Raw genomic sequence first — 19,860 nt, 5'->3', positions numbered from 1 at the left:
AGAATGAGCTCCAGTTCATCCTGAGAGGAACATGAACGGTTGTACAAAATGTTTTGGTTTGCTTTTAAGCATTTCACCTCATGGTGGCGCTATAGAGGTAACATCAGGTGACCAGCAAAGTCAGCAGGGTTGATCTTCTGGTTACCATGAATGTCTGTAGAAATGCATCAAGTAGAGAGAAGTAGATAGTATTTCACAAGATACGTGAAAACTGTGTTGGCACTGGAGGGAAAGTCAGGGAATGAGGAAAGGATTCATCCTCTGGGAAACGTGAATACCTGCACAAAGTTTCATCTTCATACATCAAATAGTCGATGACATATTTCAGTCTGGACCAAAGTGGTTTACCAGCACTGCAGGAGGATAGCCGTCCATGATAGGCCAGGAGGATTTAGGCCCCCCTGTTCTCCTGTAGTTCAGTAAAATATGAATGTCAGTACATTAACACCCATACAGAAAGAACTGTATGCATTTATTGGACTGTATGCACTTTACCTTCTGCTGATACACTTTATGGACTGCTGGTGCACTGAAATACTGCTGCAGATTTTATTATCCTATTTCTTATCCTATTTATTCTATATTTAAACCTTATTTTTTTAATCATAGGCTAATGAATTACTGCCACTGCCATGTTGCTGGTCCTGAGAGCGAATTTGGTTCTCTGTGTGTCTAACATGCTGAATGACATTAAATGAAATTGGATGTAATGTGAGATCTGTTAATATAACATCCGTTAGCCTTTCTAACCACACTGTAGAACCTGAAGTCCAGTTTGTGCTGAAGTGTAGCTGACAAGAGTCAGACGTGACCCTCCACATGTGGCTCTGTTCCACCTGTGAGTGATATCACTTTACATCCGTAGGTGAGACGTTGGTCACAAAGAGAGCTGAAAACACATGCCCAGCTGCTGGTTCTGATCACTTCAACATGCTGACCTGCACATGAACGACCCGACATCATTCAGTGGGATGAGGACTGATGGGGAGCCACTGATCGCCGTGGTGCTGCGGTTTGTACAGCATGAGTGCATGCGTGCGTGCGTGCGGATTAATGAGTTTGCACACGTCCCCAACTACATCCAAAACACAGACGCTGACTCTTTCTAAAAAAGTCTTTTTTCTTATTTGAACACAGATATTAAATGTTGAGTTCAGGCCTGCAACTAACGATTATTTTCATTGTCCATTAATCTGCTGATTATTTCTCTCGATTAATGGAGTAGTTGTTTGGTCTATAAAATGTCAGAAAATGGTGAAAAATGTGGATCAGTGTTTCCCAAAAGCCCAAGGTGACGTCCTCAAATGTCTTTGTTTAGTCCACAACTCAAAGATATTCCGTTTACTGTCACAGAGGAGTGAAGAAATATTCACATTTAAGGAGCTGGAAGCAGAGAATTTGGACTTTTAAAATTAAAAAAAGACTCAAAAGATTGATAAAATATCAAAATAGTTGGCGATTTTAATAGTTGACAACTAATCGATTCTTCTTTTCAGCTCTAGTTGTGAAACTACAACAAAGAACTATAAGAAAATGAAAACCAGGAAATTCTAAATTTAAAGGGGTGATAGAATGCAAAACCGATTTTACCCTGTCATAGTTGAATAACGACAGTTCGGTGGGTAAATAGGACATACATAGAAGCTCAAAATCCCATTGACACCCTTTTACTATGAAAATTTCATATTTTGAAACTGCCGCTGAAAACGGGCGAATCCCAACAAAGCTGGAAGTTGACGTCAACCTCCCAAAAACCGGAACCTTTGTCAGCCCATGGGTGTATTAAGAGAACGGTCACGCCCCAACATTTACATAGGCTACACAACTGACCTGAGATCAGTTAGTCTTCTGAATCTAGGTCGCGCAGATCTCAGAAAATGTATACATTGTTCATATGCTATTTTACCATTAAATTCACTTCTGAGAATTTTTTATGCAAGAAATCAACTACTTAGAGGTCAAATATGGCCGTTTACCGAAAATTGATGTCTAATTGCAAATTTTGTCCGACTGTGTCGGACTTCAGAGGCTGGTGCTGCCTGTGTGTGCCCCGCTCGTCCTTCCTCCACAGACTTCCGGTGTAACACCGGGTTGCGCGTGTGAGCCCGATTGAGCCCGCGACGTGTACCCGCCACAGCACCTCATACCAGCGCAAAGTCACCGTTTGGGCTGGTGGACTACTACCAAACGCCGCTGCTTTTGACAGAGCTCCAGGGCTCTGCAACTCCCCTCTTCCTGCTAGCTAGCTAAATGCCCGGTGTATGTGAGTGCGCACGCGCCGTGGCGCTTACGCCAGCATTCTCTTACCACAGATTCTAGTTAATCTTATAATGTGTGTAATTATAATGTGTTGAGTTATTTAAACAAACGATTGGGAAAATAAACGCCGCTTGTCCATGAGTCTCATTGATAGAGCCTGCGGCTGGATGGAGCTCTATCAATGAGAGCTAGCTAGCCTCCTCTTAGAATTCCTCTGGAATTCACAAATATTCATTAACTTGAAATCGGAGCTAGCTATCTGTACACATAGGATTGCAGGGACAGTCGCAGCTAACGAAACTCGTACAGCTCACAAATATTCATTAACTTGAAATCAGACACAGTCGTTAGCTTTATAAAACATATAGCTAGTTAGATGTTGTATAAGTGGCGTGACGAAATTCAAACTGTAAATATACTCAAATTACGACCAAAAATGAAGCTAACTAGCCGCAATCTGTACACATAGGATTGCAGGGACAGTCGCAGCTAACGAAACCCTTACAGCTCACAAATATTCATTAACTTGAAATCGGACACAGTTGTTAGCTTTATAAAACATGTAGTTAGATGTTGTATAAGTGGCGTGACGAAATTCAAACTGTAAATATACTCAAATTACGACCAAAAATGAAGCTAACTAGCCGCAATCTGTACACATAGGATTGCAGGGACAGTCGCAGCTAACGAAACCCGTACAGCTCACAAATATTCATTAACTTGAAATCGGACACCGTTGTTAGCTTTATAAAACATATAGTTAGATGTTGTATAGCTAAGTGGCGTGACATGTGTGTAACATTTGGTAAGAGATTGCTGGTGTAACAAGCTCGCTGACCGCGCTCTCACACACGGGCCATTTAGCTAGCAGGAAGAGAGGAGATGCAGGCCCTGGCGCTTTGTCAGAGCAGCGGCGTTTGGTAGTAGTCCACCAGCCCAAACGGTGACTTTGCGCGGGTATGAGGTGCTGTGGGTTGCAGCAGCCGTGCCGGAGCTCAATCGAGCTCACAGCAAGCCGGGGTCTGTGGAGGAAGGCAGGCCAGGCGGCGAGCCCTAACACAGGCAGCTGAACTCCGACACACAGTTTTACCAAATTTGCAATTAGCCATCCATTTTCGTAAAACGGCCCATATTTGAGCTTTATATCGTTGATTTCTCGCATAAAAAAGTCTCAGAAGTGAATTTGGTAAGGAAACATTGCAGTGTCTGGAATATGAGATTCTGTCGCGTTTCTAATGTATGTGTATTGGAGATTTGCTCAACCAATCAGCACACGACCTCTAATGCGTGTGTTTGGCGAGTCGCTCAACCAATCAGCGCCGTCTCTATGTGTGTGTAATGGGGGCTAAGGCTCAACCAAGCAGCGCAGCTCATCTAAATATTCATGACCATACCATATTTGGAAGAAAAGCTCTTGTTACAAATAGGGCCAAAACACAGGGATGCATAAGGGCCAATAAAATATCAACCAGGCCATTTTCAGCCCAACTAATGTTACATACCCCATTAGGAGACCATAAGGAACAGTGTGAAATACCCTATATAATCATTCTATCACCCCTTTAAGGGACAATTAAGTCCAAGGTGTAGCATAAAGCATCAAACCGTTTTGTTGTATGTCAAGAGTGCAAAAACCTGTATGTGACTAAAAAAACTAAAACTTCATCACAGTCTTATGTTCATGCCTTCATACGTGTTTTAACAGCAATGTTTACACTGTTCTCATTACAAGTCAGTATTCTGGGTTCTAACTAACTGAAGCCAGCAACAACCTATATCTTAATTTTTTAGTGCTAGGTAATGGTAAAAGGAATGCCAGATTCTTAGGTCAAAAATCTGACACTGTCGCAGCCTTCATCCCGTAGTGGCTCATCGGCCCATTACCCAAAATAATCAGAACCAGCTCTCTGAACACATTATTGTCATATTTTAAGGTAAAATAAAGGATTAAATGCTCCGCGGTTGTGAAATGTTCCTATCTTTAAGGCTTTTAGGGACCTCTCAAACCACACAGGATTATCTCAAGAATGCTTTCTCATCAAGTCAAAACTAGACTGTTTTTCTTATTTCTTATTCTTTAGCTATATTTTGGAAAAATGTGACCTTTGAGAAGTACTGTGCACGCAGAGGAGTCCACGTACCTAAACAACTGAATAACTCGCTTGTCAGAGTCTTCATAAATAAGACTTATATGAGCATTTATCTGCCACCTTTGTTGTTAAACTTTGGTTACAATTAGGTCCCTTAAACGAGTGGGTTAAGGTTAGGCAACGATCATGGTAAGGGTTAAAAGCTTCCCTGATAACTGTTGGCCAAACAGTCAAACCCAAACCTCCCCTGATGAGGTATTCACTCTGAAACAAACAGTGAATTTGAATGAACTCAAAGCAAGGACAGAAGTGGAACTGAGCAGACGCTGGTATGACGTAGGCGGCGTGAATTACAGTGAAGATACATCTGCATTGTTCAGCCAACTTGGAGTGAAAAAATTCCTCTAAAATGATCGTAAGGAGATGAGAAGAAAAAGAGAGAAGTTTGTATGAAAATAACAAAAAAAGGAAACATTTAGCTCCACACAAACACAGCTGGAGCTTACGCGTTTACTTGTTAGCGACTGAAAACATCTGTTCAACAAACACCGACTGCGAGAAGGCTCCCCCAGTCAAATCAGTGTGAACACGTGAGGCTAAACACGTAAGCCTCCCCGCGCATCACCGCGCATCACCGAAGTCCACAGAAACTGTCGTTCTACCGTAAATGAAGACATATGCCCCCTGAGAGTTAATTAGAGAGAAGAGTTAACACTCATTGTAAAACCTCTCACACTGGAACACACACACACACACACACACACACACACACACACACACACTGGGTTTCTGCCTGTCTGTTTGTATTCTATCTATTACTGCAAACAGAGAACACGCTTAATAATTACCATGCATGTTTTAGCGCTCAGCGCACCGTCCAACTTCACCTCACCGTGAAAAATAGTGAAAATATTGTGATTCCAAATATTGGCATGTCTCGCTGTGGACGTATTTCCATCATCTCTAATGACTTGCTTGTATTTCAAATTTTCTCACTGTTATAGTTGTGAAATCGCTGATAAGGCTCACACACACACACACACACACACACACACTCAGGGTCAATTCAACTGTTTTCAGACATCACCCACAGATTATTGTTCGAAGCAAAGTATTTCTATGTGTCCTAAAACATGTCTGCACAGGATTGTAGGATGTATTTTGCCTTGAAAATGCCTTTGAAGCTGAAAGTTGGTTAACAGTAAGGCTGTCTGGGTGTTAGATGGCTGCGGTGCAGAGACACAGGAGAGCTTTGGACAGACTTTACAATATACATTATCACTGGACATGATGAACAGTGGGTTTCTTTCCTAAATATTTAGAGATGTATTAATGTCTCCATTAGAGATTCAGACAGTAGGACGATAACAGGTAATTAGGTAAGAGAGACGGGACATGTTCAGATTCTAACTGTGGACACTGACTTGATTAACTCATATCAAGAGTTCATTCGCAAAACCTATTATATATTTTCCTAAATCCTGTTTTCTTTGTTTTGGTGCAGTCCAGGGAACATCAATAAAACTGGTGTTTTTTTTTCTTCTTCTTTCATTTCATCTGTTTTTGCAGATGAACTCTTCATATGTTAACTTTTGTTTTTGTATCCTTAGGGGTGCACTTTTACCGGGAGGTAACCTTTGTCTGATGTACTTCCTTTTCCAGTGGCAGAATGTCTTCCGTGCTCCAGTTTGTTTTTTTCTGGTATGGTTTTAAATTTCAGTCTTTTTTATTCGTTTATTCACTTTGCTTGTTTTTACTTTGTGCTCCAACTGTGCATTCATTGCAGACCCTGCCACTCCTATCTGCCGGCCTCCCGTCAGCAGATTCCTCGCCGCTCACCTGTTCCCCATTCCCTCATTAGAGCTCTAGAATATTTAGCAGTCCACATCCACTAGCTCTCTGCCAGATTGGCTTTGTGCCTTAGCTTTCCTGCGTTCACATTATTGCCCGTCTGTTTGTTTATCCTGATTTAGTTTTTTGACCCAGCCTGTGGATTTCAGATTTTGCCTCAGCCTGACCTCTCTGTTCTTAGTTTGACTGCCTGGATTTTTTTTGCATCCTTGTACTTTTTTTTCCTAAATAAAGACTCTTTTCTTTTTATCTCCCGAGTCGTGTTCTTTGGTTCTTTATGTCTTTAAACTGTGGCAGTTTTTGTTGAAAACGTATCCGTTTGTAACCAAATAAAACGAGAAAGCGAGCGTTGGTCACTGTCGCGAGAGAACCTTATCTCAAACGCTAACCATTGAGGGGGGGCGGCGCTACGAATTCTAACAAGAGGGAACACTATTTGACAGGGGGGGACAGACTTCCACACAACACCTGTGTTGCTTGTGCAACTGGCAATTCAGATGCAGCTACCCGTACTGCTGATAACAGTTTATATGAATTTTTGAGTTTTATCAAAAATCTAGGAGGTTTTACTGAAAAAGAATAGCTCGGAGCAGATCATTTTAAGTGCTCATATTATGCTTTTTGGCTTTTTCCCTTTCCTTTATTGTGCTATATATCTTTTTTGTGCACGTTCTAGGTTTACAAAGTGAAAAAGCCCAAAGTCCACCCCAAAGGGACATACCATCTCCAACAGAAAACACTGTTCACAAACTGCTCCAAACAGCTCTATTGTAGTCCAGCCTTTACTTCAGAGACAAAAGTGCGTCACTTTGTAACACACGTTATAATGCTCGCCTAGCTGCTAGCGTGGCACGCCCTCATACTCTGCTTCTGACTGGCTAGTAGTCCTTACCTAGCTACTGCACATGTTCGACTCCCAACAAAGATGGACCAGAAGTGAGATGCCTCACTCTGTAGACAGAGAGCTCAACACACAGGGTGAAAAGAGGAGCTGCAGCAATGTGCAGTATGACAAAAATATGTTTTTTGAAAATTAAACCATGTAAACCTATTCTGATATAACAAATACAATTATAAACTTGAAAATGGGCATAATATGAGAACTTTAAAAAACGCTGAACGTGAACTAGTTCCAGTCATTTTAATCTGCATGAACTGAACAGTAAGTGTGAGTAAAGTCAAATTCCTTGTATGTGTACACATACTGATTTGGAAATTGGTACTCCTAACGTGTGTCTATAGAGCATTATCGAGTGTCTAATGTACAAGAGATTCAGACTTGAAGCGAGATTTGGAAGCAGTGAAGTTTCCTACCTGTTCTTGTCTCGCAGCTGACTGATCTCCGAGGTCTGCAGCAGCAGCTCCTTCTCCAGCTTGTTGGTGGACAGAGAATTCTCCAGCAGCTGGATCTCTATACGAGACGTGTGGTTCAGCACCTGGTGGAACACGTTAAACATAAACGTTAAACGAGGAAATCCGCTTTCAGGTGACGAGGTCCGCAAAGTGGCGACTTGGTTACCTTAGCTTCCACCACGTTGAGTTTGCGAGTCTGCTCGGCAGTGTGAGTGAGCAGGTTCGTTCCGATCTCCAGCATGGTGGCCGTTTGGTTGTGGACGACGTGTGACGGTATGTTAGTGATGCCCGGCTGCACGCTCTTCTGAATGACGTTCTCCAACTGAGGACCAAAAAGACAAAAGAAAAAGATTCAGAGTATGTGATGTGATAGAAGCATTAAAAGGTAAAACTGTCTGCGAAGAAAGACAGAAACAATACAGAAAGGATACACAGACTAATAGAAGAAAAACAAAAGACAAGGCTAACATTGGACTTTAATTAGTCTGGATCAACGGAAGTACATTTCCAGGATAAAGCCTGACAGGCTGTGTTGCCGTTCTCAAAATCCATTTGCTACAGAAACAACAACAAACTTCGAACTAGCAAGCTACAGTTTTGAAAACATTTGGATCGTGCAACAAGGCAGGCCTGCTTGGTTCTTTCGGGGACTGATTGTAAAGATTTACAAAGAATATATGTTTACGGCATTAACTCTCTAACTGGGACGTTTTGGGACCGATTGGTGGGATTGCTGTGGACGAAGTACACACAGAGATACAGTACACTGGTAAGATAAATTCAGGTTTAACCATGTATCCAGCTAATTTATATAGCTCACGTTACTGTATTGTGTGAATAGTGTGAACTTCATTTAATATTGTATGTGGCATTTTCTTTTGCAGGGTGCAAATATTTCACCAAAACAAGTTTTTTACTGAGACTATTTAGCAGAGCCGCCGTCGCTACATCCAGAGCTTAGCGCCGCCCAAGACAATTGTGATTGGTTTAAAGAAATGCAATGTCTTCTGTCCTGGTATGTATCTGTGATGTAGCCAGACCGTACTCCACAGCGCTGTGGAGATGAAGTCTAGTCTTGCATTGCCAGACCTAATTTATTAATTATTATACCATGGTCTGGGTGAATACTTGATTCTGATTGGCTGCAGGGTACTAAAGGAGTTCCAGTGAAACTGACTGTTCCAGTGAAACTGACTGTTTACTGTTCTAAATGAATGCGCTACGTTAAAACTAAAACTAATTCTGAATATCCAACAGTGAGCGTAGTCCTTGACTATAACACACAGGCTGCAAGAAGTCAGTTACGCTGCCCCCCGTTTGTTTCACAGCGAATAACGTTATCTCACATCCCGTTCGCTGTTCAGGTCACTACTTCAGGCTGCGGCCGACAGTAACGTTACACATCGCTGATACACTTGTTTGTAAAAGTCGTTATATTGTTTTGGGGTCAATGACATGGCTGATAGCTAGCTTGTCTTGATGTTAAACATATACTGTCAAATTATTTGTACTGATTGCCAACTGTACACCATGTTATTGACTTTGGATCTTGCTAGCATAGCCTTAGCTCTCTGTCTCAGAGCTGAGCAAAAGTCAACGGTCGCAGCGCTGCCTGGAAGGAGACGTTGGGGGCTTAAAACACCATTGAGCCAGCTGAAGTTTATCGGTGTTTTAAGCCCCCAACGTCGCCTAGGATTAGGCTATGGTTATGGTTAGGTTTGGGTTAAAACGCAGCGCCCAGGATGGGTGCTACAAGGGGCACGGGCACAAGGGGACCACTGGTGTGAATAAAACACTTTAAAGAACTCCTTAAAAAACCGTGTTCGGTTATATAAAGAAGAGGGGGCTGTTTAAAAGACGGCCATGGTTAGGGTTAAGGTTATGGTTAGGTCCCTTGAAGTCAACGGTCGCAGCGCTGCCTTGAAGTTGATTAGGCAATGGTTATGGTTAGGGTTAGGGTTAGGTGCCGGTTAGATGCCTTGAAGTCAACGGACGCAGCGCTGCCTGGAAGGAGACGTTGGGGGCTTAAAACACCATCGAGCTGAGCTGAAGGGTTCTACGAGCTGAGCGGACTATAAATATCTCCCGTTGCTAAGGTGTTTCCCGTTGCTAAGGGTGGCAAGTCGTATCTAAAGTCTGTTCTATTCCCTGGAGGATCAGGCTAAACCAGGGAAAAACTTTAGATTTTGATTGTAAAACATATTAAAAAATGAATTAATGTTTGAAAATAATATATTTGGCAAGTGACCGTGGTATAAGCGGGTTAATGCCCTTCGATGTGTCCATTGTCATGTATTAATGAACTGCGCGTCGGCCGGTTCACGCCTCGCCGTCGGCCATTAATACCGGACAATGGACACCTCCAACGGCATTAACCCTTACATAATTCATTTCTTTCCACAGCATACAGTAACTTTGACTCCCTCATTGATACCCTCGTTGTGTTAAGTCTATCCAGAAGCTCAGCATTAAAATACTGCATACTGAGCACTAACACCACCCACTCAGTGAATCTAGTTCACCAAATCAAACATGTCAAGAGGTCTGGTATATAAAGACGCAGGTCTCTCTATCTCTGGGAATATCAACCAATGCCAACTCGCACTGCCATGCTGTGACCTTTAAACCCCAACAAATAAATAATCCATCCACTCAGCCATCTATTCATCCCTCAGACTCCACGTCTTCAGGGTATCAGTGCCACTGAGAAGCACAGGCAGTTGATAAATATATCGTTGGACCAACAAACAGACTGGTCCCGGTGGGACGGCCAGTTACCAATGCGACTGTTTGATGAGTCAGTGGGAGGACAAGTCAAGGCCACAATGCCCAGATTACATAGGAGTCTGGATCACTTTACTTTATCGGTGGCAGGTCACATCAGCTGTCACTAACTAACTTACTTGACGACAAAACGTGTCTGGTTTGTGGGTTTTCTGCGATAGAGTTCATGTGAGAATGAGCGTCTCTGTTAACGCCACAGCGCAACCATGAGTGGACTTTCTGTAGTTCCAAGTCCAAGTCCAAGTCCAACAGAGTGAGACGTCTGCTCTCGAGCTGATCGCATCATGTCAGTTTCAGAAGTCCCATTCTTACAATCAAACTCATTCATTCAGTCATATTATATTAATAATTTACCTTTAATTAACCTTATATACTTCAGTATTTCGAACAAGTAGCTCATGAAAAAAAATGTTTTGTCAATCTCACTGTTATTTGTGTCAGATCCATATTTAATCAACATTTAGATGAATAAAACCACCCAATTCCTTTTTTTTCCCCCAAAAAAAAAACAATTTTTGCCTTTTTTAAAAATTTTTTTCCTTAAAAAAAAAAAATAAAAAAAAAAACAAAAAAAAAAAAAAAAAAAAAAAAAAAAAAATAAAAAAAAAAAAAAAAAAAAAAAAAAAAAAAAAAAAAAAAAAAAAAACCCCTCCTTTGCAATAATTTTAATGAGGTAAAATGTTTAAAAAATGATCACCTGCCTCTGGATTCAGATCTGCATCATAATATTCAAAGAATCACAGGAGGTGTGGGTCAGATTTCTTTGCAAACAGACACACTGGACAAAAAAAATCTCCTGAGTTTAAGTAACGAAATGCAAAAGGCTTGGAAACAGCACAAAGGCCATTTCAATGTGGCTGAAATGTGGTTGTTATGACTGCTGACAGCTGATTCATTTTTCATAAGTGCTGACTAATCCTCCAGTTTCACCAACGTCATGTTATCATGGCTTTATTCCTCGCAGCGGCCGATGTTATCCACACTGATTGACTTTATCGCATTCATCAGTCTTCATGCTACCCATTTTCATGCGACCCAATTAAAGTTACTCATGTGTTATTATGTTTAGCCTGCTTCAATTCAGCTTCAGATTAAACAAGCGTCGCTCTGTTCAGTCAGAAAATGATTTGACGATCCGTATCGCAGCCGTCACAAATCCAAGTGGCCTTTTACAGGGACGTTTGTGCGAGTGAGCGTAGTGGAACCTGGAACAGGGAGGGAAAACATCAGATGTTGCGATGCAGCGGGAAAGCTAATCAAATAATCAAACAAGGAGAAAATTGGTGGAACGAGCTGGTTCGTTTCTCCCTCCGTGCTCTGCTTCCTGAGATGCTGCGCGGATAAACTTTGACGAAAGCCAAAACTTCCACCTGGCTGCCGCACAGCCCAAACAGCAGAGAAACAAGGAGGGGAAATAAAGGCTGCAGTATAGAATGTTTGAACAGAAATATGTTGTCAGTGGGTGAGAGTGAGAATAAAGGAGAACACAGAGAATTCAGAATAATCGAAATAAGCAAGAAAAGTTCAGCAGGTTCTTTTTTTGGTCTTGTTATTTTTTTGTTGAGTCTCTAGAGACGCAATGTGCTGACTTTTTAATTGACCCTTACTTCCTGCTGTAGGATTAGAACTACATACACATACACACACACACACACACACACACACACACACACTCAAACACACACACACACACACACACACACAATTAGAAGCTACACAAGCTGACCGACGAGTTCTGGGACTACGCAGACAACCCCACGTATGGAGGGCTTGTTTCTGAGATGCTAACTCAAACCACATGTTGGCTTTGCTGTGATCTGGCCCTCTGGGTGACTTCACAGAGGGAAAGGGGAGGGTGGGGGTGGGTAGGTGGTGGAGGGGACTGGGTCACCAAACAACCCCGATAAGAAGACTGACGCACAGGCAAGTAGCACCGATAGGCATCTGGGGTAACAAGTGCACTCGTGGGTCGCTAATGTGTGTCGGGATCTAAGCTGGCAGCTCTGGACCCGAAGGGACGCTGAGTGACTTGACTGAGGAAGGCAAACAGCTAAAAATGGTCCATGTTCATGTTTAGTTCCAAACAGAAAGTAGTTTGACGTCACAGAGCAGTGAAAGGTGAAGCTGTGGAGGTGGATGGCTGCACAAAGTGTTACCATCAGAGACACAGGTTCAGTTCCTTTTCCCATTTCCACCATCCTTTCATAGGCTTAAAGAGGTAACTTAACACGTCTATCTGTCTAATCTTGCTGCAGCAGTGATGTACCGGTGTACTCCGGGACTCTGTGCCATCCACTGTTTGGGGGGTGTGGTTAAAGGTGGATTCGCGTACAACAATCAAAAACAGTATCAAAATCGATGCAGCGGAATTAAAGATATCTTTTTTTATTCCACTCAATATGTTTTCTTGTCAAAACCTGGTGCCTGCATTACCCACAGTGCAACTCGACTTGACAGTGAGACACTAAGAGCAGCTAATGTAGCCTGGAGTCTCTAACCTGCAGCAGAGATGAGCAGCTACAGATGTCTCACTGCTTTCTGACTCCACACCGCCAGATTTATTTCATTTCCAAACCTGTAGTCTTCACTTGTAGACCCAACCGACTCAAGCTGACTCAAGTGACGTCACTTGACATTTCTCAGACTTCTCACAGCTCCCTCTGGAGACACCAAAGGCTCTTACTTTTAAAACATATGCAGGAGAACGTCCCAACACATGGAAACAGACCGATGTGTAAAATTGGCTTTATGACTGTCCTGTCCAGAAAAACATCAGCATTGGTTCAATGGTTTAAAATGACTTAAAGCACAGCAGGAAGAAGTGTGATGGCTATTTGCCTAAAGTTCCCACAACAGTGGGACGCCCTGTTAGCTCCCCTGGTTGAGGGGGGTGCAGCCCATGTGCTAATGCTCAGTGGTAAGGACCAGTCGGCAGTCCTATGCTGCATGTCGTTGCCCCTCTCTCTCTCCCACTTCCCCGTCCTCAAAGGCCAAAGAAGGCCAAAAAAGACCCCAAAAATTATCTTAAAAAAAAAAAGTTTCCACTACACAACTTGCTATTTTATAATCGGGAGTCTTGAAGTCGATGTGGTTTTCACACTACAACATCTTCCACCAGGAGGTATCCCTGGGAAGTGACATGGAACATGACATAATACCACGCAATTCGTTGAACTTCCCTCGTAGTCACGCTTGTTGATGTTGTCGTTGGCACACGTGTTCACGAAATAGCCTGTTTCCACACGTCATAACTGTTTAAAACCTGTTTCCCTGAGGTGGATAAACTACTTCTGGTCTGCAACACAGACAGTAAAGTCCCCCCACCCCCAGGTTTCCCCTCAACCTGTGTCTCGCCCTCTCATTGGAACTTGGACTCCCAGACTTGATGATTTGCAAGACCGAGCCAACCTTAGCCTCTGATTTGGGCCCTTTGTGGGTGGGGGGCTCCAAAAACTGTCGGCAAGTGGGAAACCAGGGCTAAAGTCGTGTAGTTTGAACAAGGCATTAACCAAACTGTTTCAGTGGGTATAACTGGAAGTGAGTATTGCTGCCGGGTCTTTGTGCCAATAGGGGATCTAAATGCACAGAACTATAAGGACTTTTTTTAATATATCTGAAAATAAAAACTTGTAAGTGTCACATAATCAGAGAAACAATGTCAATGTGGGAGAGCAGAAGTTGAAGACCACAAGAAAATGACTGAAAACAAACAGCAACAGGTTTGAACTTGCAACTATTACGTACTGTATATTCCTTCGGAATTCATTCCTATGATTCTTTCACTCCTTTAAATGGACCTTTTTCACAGCAGATATTTTGACTTGTCATAGTAGGAAAAGCACAGCTGGAATTGATAACCTTGACAATGGCTCAATTCCATCAAGTGTCCCAGTAAGCTATTTCAGAGTCAGCAAGCACAATACCAGGGCCTCTCCTAAGTGGAATGCAGCCATCATTAATGGTTTTGAATACACCTCACCGCATTTCCTACTATGACATGTCAACATGTCTGCCGTGAAAAAGGTCTATATATGTTAATCACACACACAGACACGCAACCTTAGACACGTTCAAGTATAGTGCGTTTGTTTGACATCTTGTATAAATGGCGAGCGATAGTGATATCAATCTCTTGAAAAAACGTATATAGTCGTATAAAATGATATACTTGATCTAACTTGGCTTGTGAAAACATCGTGAGCTTGATGACTCTGAACAAAAACTCACATGCATACTTGCAGAGCCGGTTGTATTACTGAGTATCAGAGGGTCCAGATGTTTTGGCTGAATCTCAGAGGGTTATGAAGGAGCAGAGCAAGCCAACAGCCTCAGGCTTCGTTTCTGAGCAGCGCTGCACTTGACAAACTTGCAGGGAAAGTATATCTCTGTCCTCTCTCATTACCCCTCAACAACTTTCATCCCCTATCTCTTTCACTTTCTCATGTATCAACTTATCATCTTCAGGTGTGCAAATACTCGTTTCATCTCATCTATCTTCATTTCTCTCTGTCTTTACACCTTTTTTTACTTTCACTCTCTGTCCCTTTGTATATTGGTTGACGAATGATGTATCATTCTAAGAGAACCACACAGCTTGACGCTTTAATCCGTCCATGTGTCAGACGTAAGACTTTCATCAGTAAATGCTTAAAACGCATACACAAGCTAAAGTGCAGTGCAGAAGGCAAGCTGAGCACTTGTGGCAACTTATTTTAGTCGTCCACCCCATAATATTTAGACATACTTTAAACATTTACTTTAGCATCATTGTAGAGATTCAAGACTTGATGATAAGATAACACAGGTTTAAAGAAAAGCTCTGCATTAACTATGATCTCTAATCTAAAATATGAGTCCTGGTAATGTATTTGTTTTAATGATCTCAATGATCTCCATTTTTGTAGATCTTTGTAGAAATCTGCTTTGTCTTGACCTTCTTTATGAACCCTAATGTGATAACTGTAGAACCCTGTAGAAGTGTCTTTGCATTGTCTGTAATCCAATTTAGAACTTTGCTTTACAGACATACTAATAATATTTGGAAATTCCTGCTCCCGTCACACGAACTTTTCTAATTTTTTGTCTTTTCTTATAATGGCTGACATTCTGTTAACTTCTGGTGAAGCGAGATGTAAATATTAGTAATAAAGCAAATATTTATTCCAACGTGGTTTCCTTGTGGTTACTAAATGTAAAAATGTTTTTTGGTAATACTTGAGAAAAATCATTGTATTATTTTTTGAACCCTTTTTATTAGCGTATTAACTAGGGCTGTGTATTGGCAAGAATCTGGCAATACGATACGTATCACGATACATGGGTCACGATTCAATTCATTGCAATATATTTCAATACTGTGCGTAAGGCGATATATTGGGATTTTTTAGAGTATAATTTTAGAAAAACTAATATTTAAAAAAAGACATGATGTGCATTAAAGGTCCCATGACATGGTGCTCTTTGGATGCTTTTATTTAGACCTTAGTGGTCCCCTAATACTGTATCTGAAGTCTCTTTCCTTGCCTTGGTGCAGAATTACAGCCACTAGAGCCAGTCCCACAATGAGCTTTCCTTAGGATGTGCCACTTCTGTGTCTGTAGGGGTGTGGCCTTGACCAACTGCCACTTTTTTTGTTGAAAGCCATGATGTTTCTCTCTCTCATGGGTGGGCCAAATTCTTTGGGCGGGGAAAGCAGAGAAAGGGGAGGTAACCTTGCTCCTTATGACCTCATAAGGAGAAGATTCCAGATCGGCCCATCTGAGCTTTCATTTTCTCAAAGGCAGAGCAGGATACCCAGGGCTCGGTTTACACATATCGCCATTTCTAGCCACTGGGGGACCATAGGCAGGTTGGGAGAACCTCACAAAAAAAACTCACAAAGTGAATTTTTCATGCCATGGGACCTTTAAAGTCAAAGAAGTTTACTTTAGGTAAATTCAATAATTCAATACACAGAAAATCAAATTGCCAGTTTTTCTGATTGTGGTTCAACGGTTCTTAAATTTTTATAGGCTAAATTAGGCCAAAGTTCAGCCATAGCTACATTGTTAGCTTCTAGCAAAAGCACTGTTAGGCACTGCTAGGCACTGTTAGGCTAGGCACTGTTAGGCAAGGACACTAGTTGTGCGTCTCAGCTTAGCCATCAAGTGGTAGGGGATTTAAACACAACATAAACGTCTGAATTACTGTCTAACATGAATATTTTTGCCCATAAACTAAAAAAATTAAATGTATTTATTTTAATTATATATATATAAAATCGGTTTTGTGTTTTTGAAAATCATTATAGTATTGCTAAATAAAATATGGCGATACTCAAGTGTATCGATTTTGTCTTACACCCATAGTATTAACAGTATTGTCTTATTTAAATGCTTGTTTTGTAATTCAGTCCATTCAGTCATGGTATGCCCTGTGCACTTCACTCCTCCAGTATGCCTCTGAAACAAAACATCTGTCTCGCTGTGTCTCTGTGTCTGCGGTGAGACACCTGTTGAACCCCTGTGACACAGACAGGAATCCCTTAAGGTAGTCTGGAGGGATGGAGAGAGATTTGAACATTTCATTTCCTCATAAAGATCCACCAGTAACTACCGTGTGGTTTGTGTTTCCTTAAAGAGCGCAGGTTCATCAGGATAAGAAATAGCAGACAATAATACAGACAAGGAAACAACATCCAGTATACAGTCACAATACAGTCTGCATGGAGTGCTGCTCGGCTATGTAGAAAGTGTCCCTGTGGGGCTTTTCAGTTTGGGGATCCTACTATTTTAGAAATGTTTAAGGAATCTGAGGCACTTAAGAGAGTAATGGCTTAAAAAAGCCTTTATTATCTCATGGCTATTTAGTGATACAAAACATGCCAATATCCAGGCTATGTTATACTCAGATTAAGAATGACTGGGAGGCAAAACAAGTGATTTAAGACAATAAAAGCACAAATATAACTGCTGTCAAGGGAAAACCTAGTTTCTCTAAAATATTTGGTCTTCAGGTATACGACCTGAATCAGGCGAGGACTTGACAAACAAGAATAAGTTTGCATTTTCCAGGGCAATCCAGAATCAGTGTAAATCTTAGCAAAGACTCAGTCCAGTATTTATAAAATTATTTTTAAAAAAAAGGACTTTGACTGCAGTTCTGAGTCCTAGATCGAGAAAACAAGTTACTTTTGTTAATAAAACATCCCCCCCAATTTCTATGTATACTTCTCACAAACCTGATGTGATGAATTTAAGAGCCTTTGTTTAAATAATAAAAAAAACAAACACATTACTTTCTCCAAATTCCACAAAGTTTCAAGGATTTTCAAGGCCTGTTGGAAACAGAACCTGATGCAAATCAAACACCTGAGTATTATCCTGTAATATCTAGAAATGTTTGGTTTCATAAGATCCTGGGCCTTGCTCAGTAGTGGGAATTAACTGCCTTCCCTTTTTTCCATACACATGTCCTGGCTCGGCTTGACTCGGTTTGAATTGGCTTGATTCGGTTTGACTGCACGCGCCAGCCCAGTACGGCAGGGATTGCATTTCCACTACAACAGTGCTACCTGCTTGTGTGTCTTTGTTTAAAACAAACACAGAGACTTTTAAAAATGTCTCTTTGTCTGGTCTCCTGAATGGATGTGAGTGGAGTCTCGCAACACTCCCTTTTTTGAGGGGAAGAAAGGGGGTCTTAACAGATTTGGTCTGAATCCAGAGATGGTCCATCTTGGGCGTGACCCAGCACAACTCTACGCATTTACACGGTTAATGGAAATCCAAATCGGCACAGCAAGGTTTGACTCAGCACGACCAAAAGTGCCAATTGCAAAACACCATGAGTGCATTTACTCATGATGAGGTTGAGAATTTAATGCATTTTTATTTAACAAAAAAGCAAAGATTAGAGAAACATTCTAAAATCATGTATATGAATTTGTGTATCAGAACTTAGTTTCTTCTTATTCCCTCCCCCATTAATCATCTTACGTCCCCTCAGATTTATTTGGTGACCCTTTGGAGGGACCCGGCCCCTAGGTTGAGAACCAGTGGACTAAACTAGCTATAACAGTAAAATGCTGCCGATGAATCAAATGCAACATTAACAACCAATGGTACACATAATAACATCAGTCACAACTACTTTTACTTTTGATTAAAAGGTCCCATGGCATGAACATTTCACTTTATGAGGTTTTATAACATTAATATGTGTTCCCCCAGCCTGCCTATGTTCCCCCGGTGGCTAGAAATGGCGATAGGTGTAAACTGAGCCCTGGGTATCCGCCAATCTGGAATCTTCCCCTTATTATGGCCAATCTTATGTTGTCATAAGGGGAAAGGTTACCTCCCTTTCTCTGCTTTGCCCGCCCAGAGAATTTGGCCTGCCCATGAGAAAGAGAGAGACATCATGGCTTGCAAACAAGCGAAGCATGGCAGTTGGTCAAGTTTTTTTTTTTCTTGTTCTTACCTTCTGGTATGAGATGATTTGTGAAAACTACCACATGATGACTTGAAACCTTCAGGCTCACTACAGACCACATCCATGTTATTTCCTTTTGATGTACATGTTGCATATCTCCTTCTAACCACACAAACAATTCCTTACTTTATGTCTATTATATTGAGCAGATACTGATCATAATTATGTAACTAGTGTTTTTCAACCTGTCAGAGTTCCTTTTCTTAGCTACCATCATAAACCCGTCCTGCTGTTTTCATTCACGCCTCGTATGTTCCACCATTAGCACATCTCCTGACAGGTGTTTTCTAAAACACCAAACCACTGCGCTGATGTTTAACACATGTTCCTCGTGGGAAATAAAAGATAACAATATCGTGGTTACAGTGCTGTCGGGGTAAGCGGTAAGCGAGTGGAGTAGATGTGATTTTTACCTTTTTATTAGATTAAGAAATTTAAAGAGCAACTTAATACCCTGATTCAGTTTGACTGATATACCCCACCCCAGTTTTGTCAGATTGTTGCTCCAGTAAATGTTTAATGTAAATGGCCTGCATTAGCGCTTCACTGGTCTTAACGACTACTCAAAGCACTTTCACACACTACAGGCGCCATTCACCATTCACACGCATTCAAACGCATGGTGGCGAGGCTGCCATGCAAGGTGCCACCTGCTCATCCAGACTGATCTCATGAAGTGACGTATGTATGACACACCAATTCGTATGCCATTATAGGCATGTTATCAAGACGCATTCTCGCTTTTTAGCGTGTTTATCAAAGCCGCTTGGCCTCCGTTGACTTACATTACCTTGCGATTGCGTGTGAATTGACAGCGTAGCAAGTAGTATGAAAGGCCGTAAATCCGCATAGGGAGGTTGGTCGGGGTGGCGGATGGGTCAAACACAGGACTTTCACCCAGGAGACCGTGGATCACGTCCCGCCTGTCACATTCCCTAAACTCAACCATCGCTTTCTTCTTTTACTAAAGCCAACCCCGTTCTTCTTTTCCTAAACCCAACCCGTCCGCTGTGTACGGCGCTCCAAATGCGTACAGATAACGCGCCACTTGGCTTTA

The 19,860-nt window shown here is 41.7% G+C and overlaps 1 protein-coding gene across 2 annotated transcripts in view; it reads right to left on the bottom strand.

Moving 5' to 3' along the window:
• angpt4 (angiopoietin 4) overlaps positions 1–19,860 on the bottom strand; it is a 74,573-nt gene that overhangs the window by 16,036 nt on the left and 38,677 nt on the right. For both annotated transcript variants that reach the window (XR_005639022.1, XM_039798428.1), the window contains exons 2-3: positions 7,720–7,875; positions 7,515–7,636 (exon numbers count right to left, since the gene is read on the bottom strand). Coding sequence is in view for 1 of the 2 variants with exons in the window: in XM_039798428.1 (XP_039654362.1) it covers positions 7,515–7,636; positions 7,720–7,875 (278 nt within the window). In the remaining variant the exon portion in view is untranslated. The remainder of the gene's footprint in view (positions 1–7,514; positions 7,637–7,719; positions 7,876–19,860) is intronic.

The sequence above is a fragment of the Perca fluviatilis genome, chromosome 4, assembly GCF_010015445.1.
Source record: "Perca fluviatilis chromosome 4, GENO_Pfluv_1.0, whole genome shotgun sequence".
Lineage (NCBI taxonomy): Eukaryota > Metazoa > Chordata > Actinopteri > Perciformes > Percidae > Perca > Perca fluviatilis.
The sequence above is the reverse complement of the archived record's forward strand: the minus strand, read 5'-3'. Positions and strand labels throughout refer to the sequence as shown.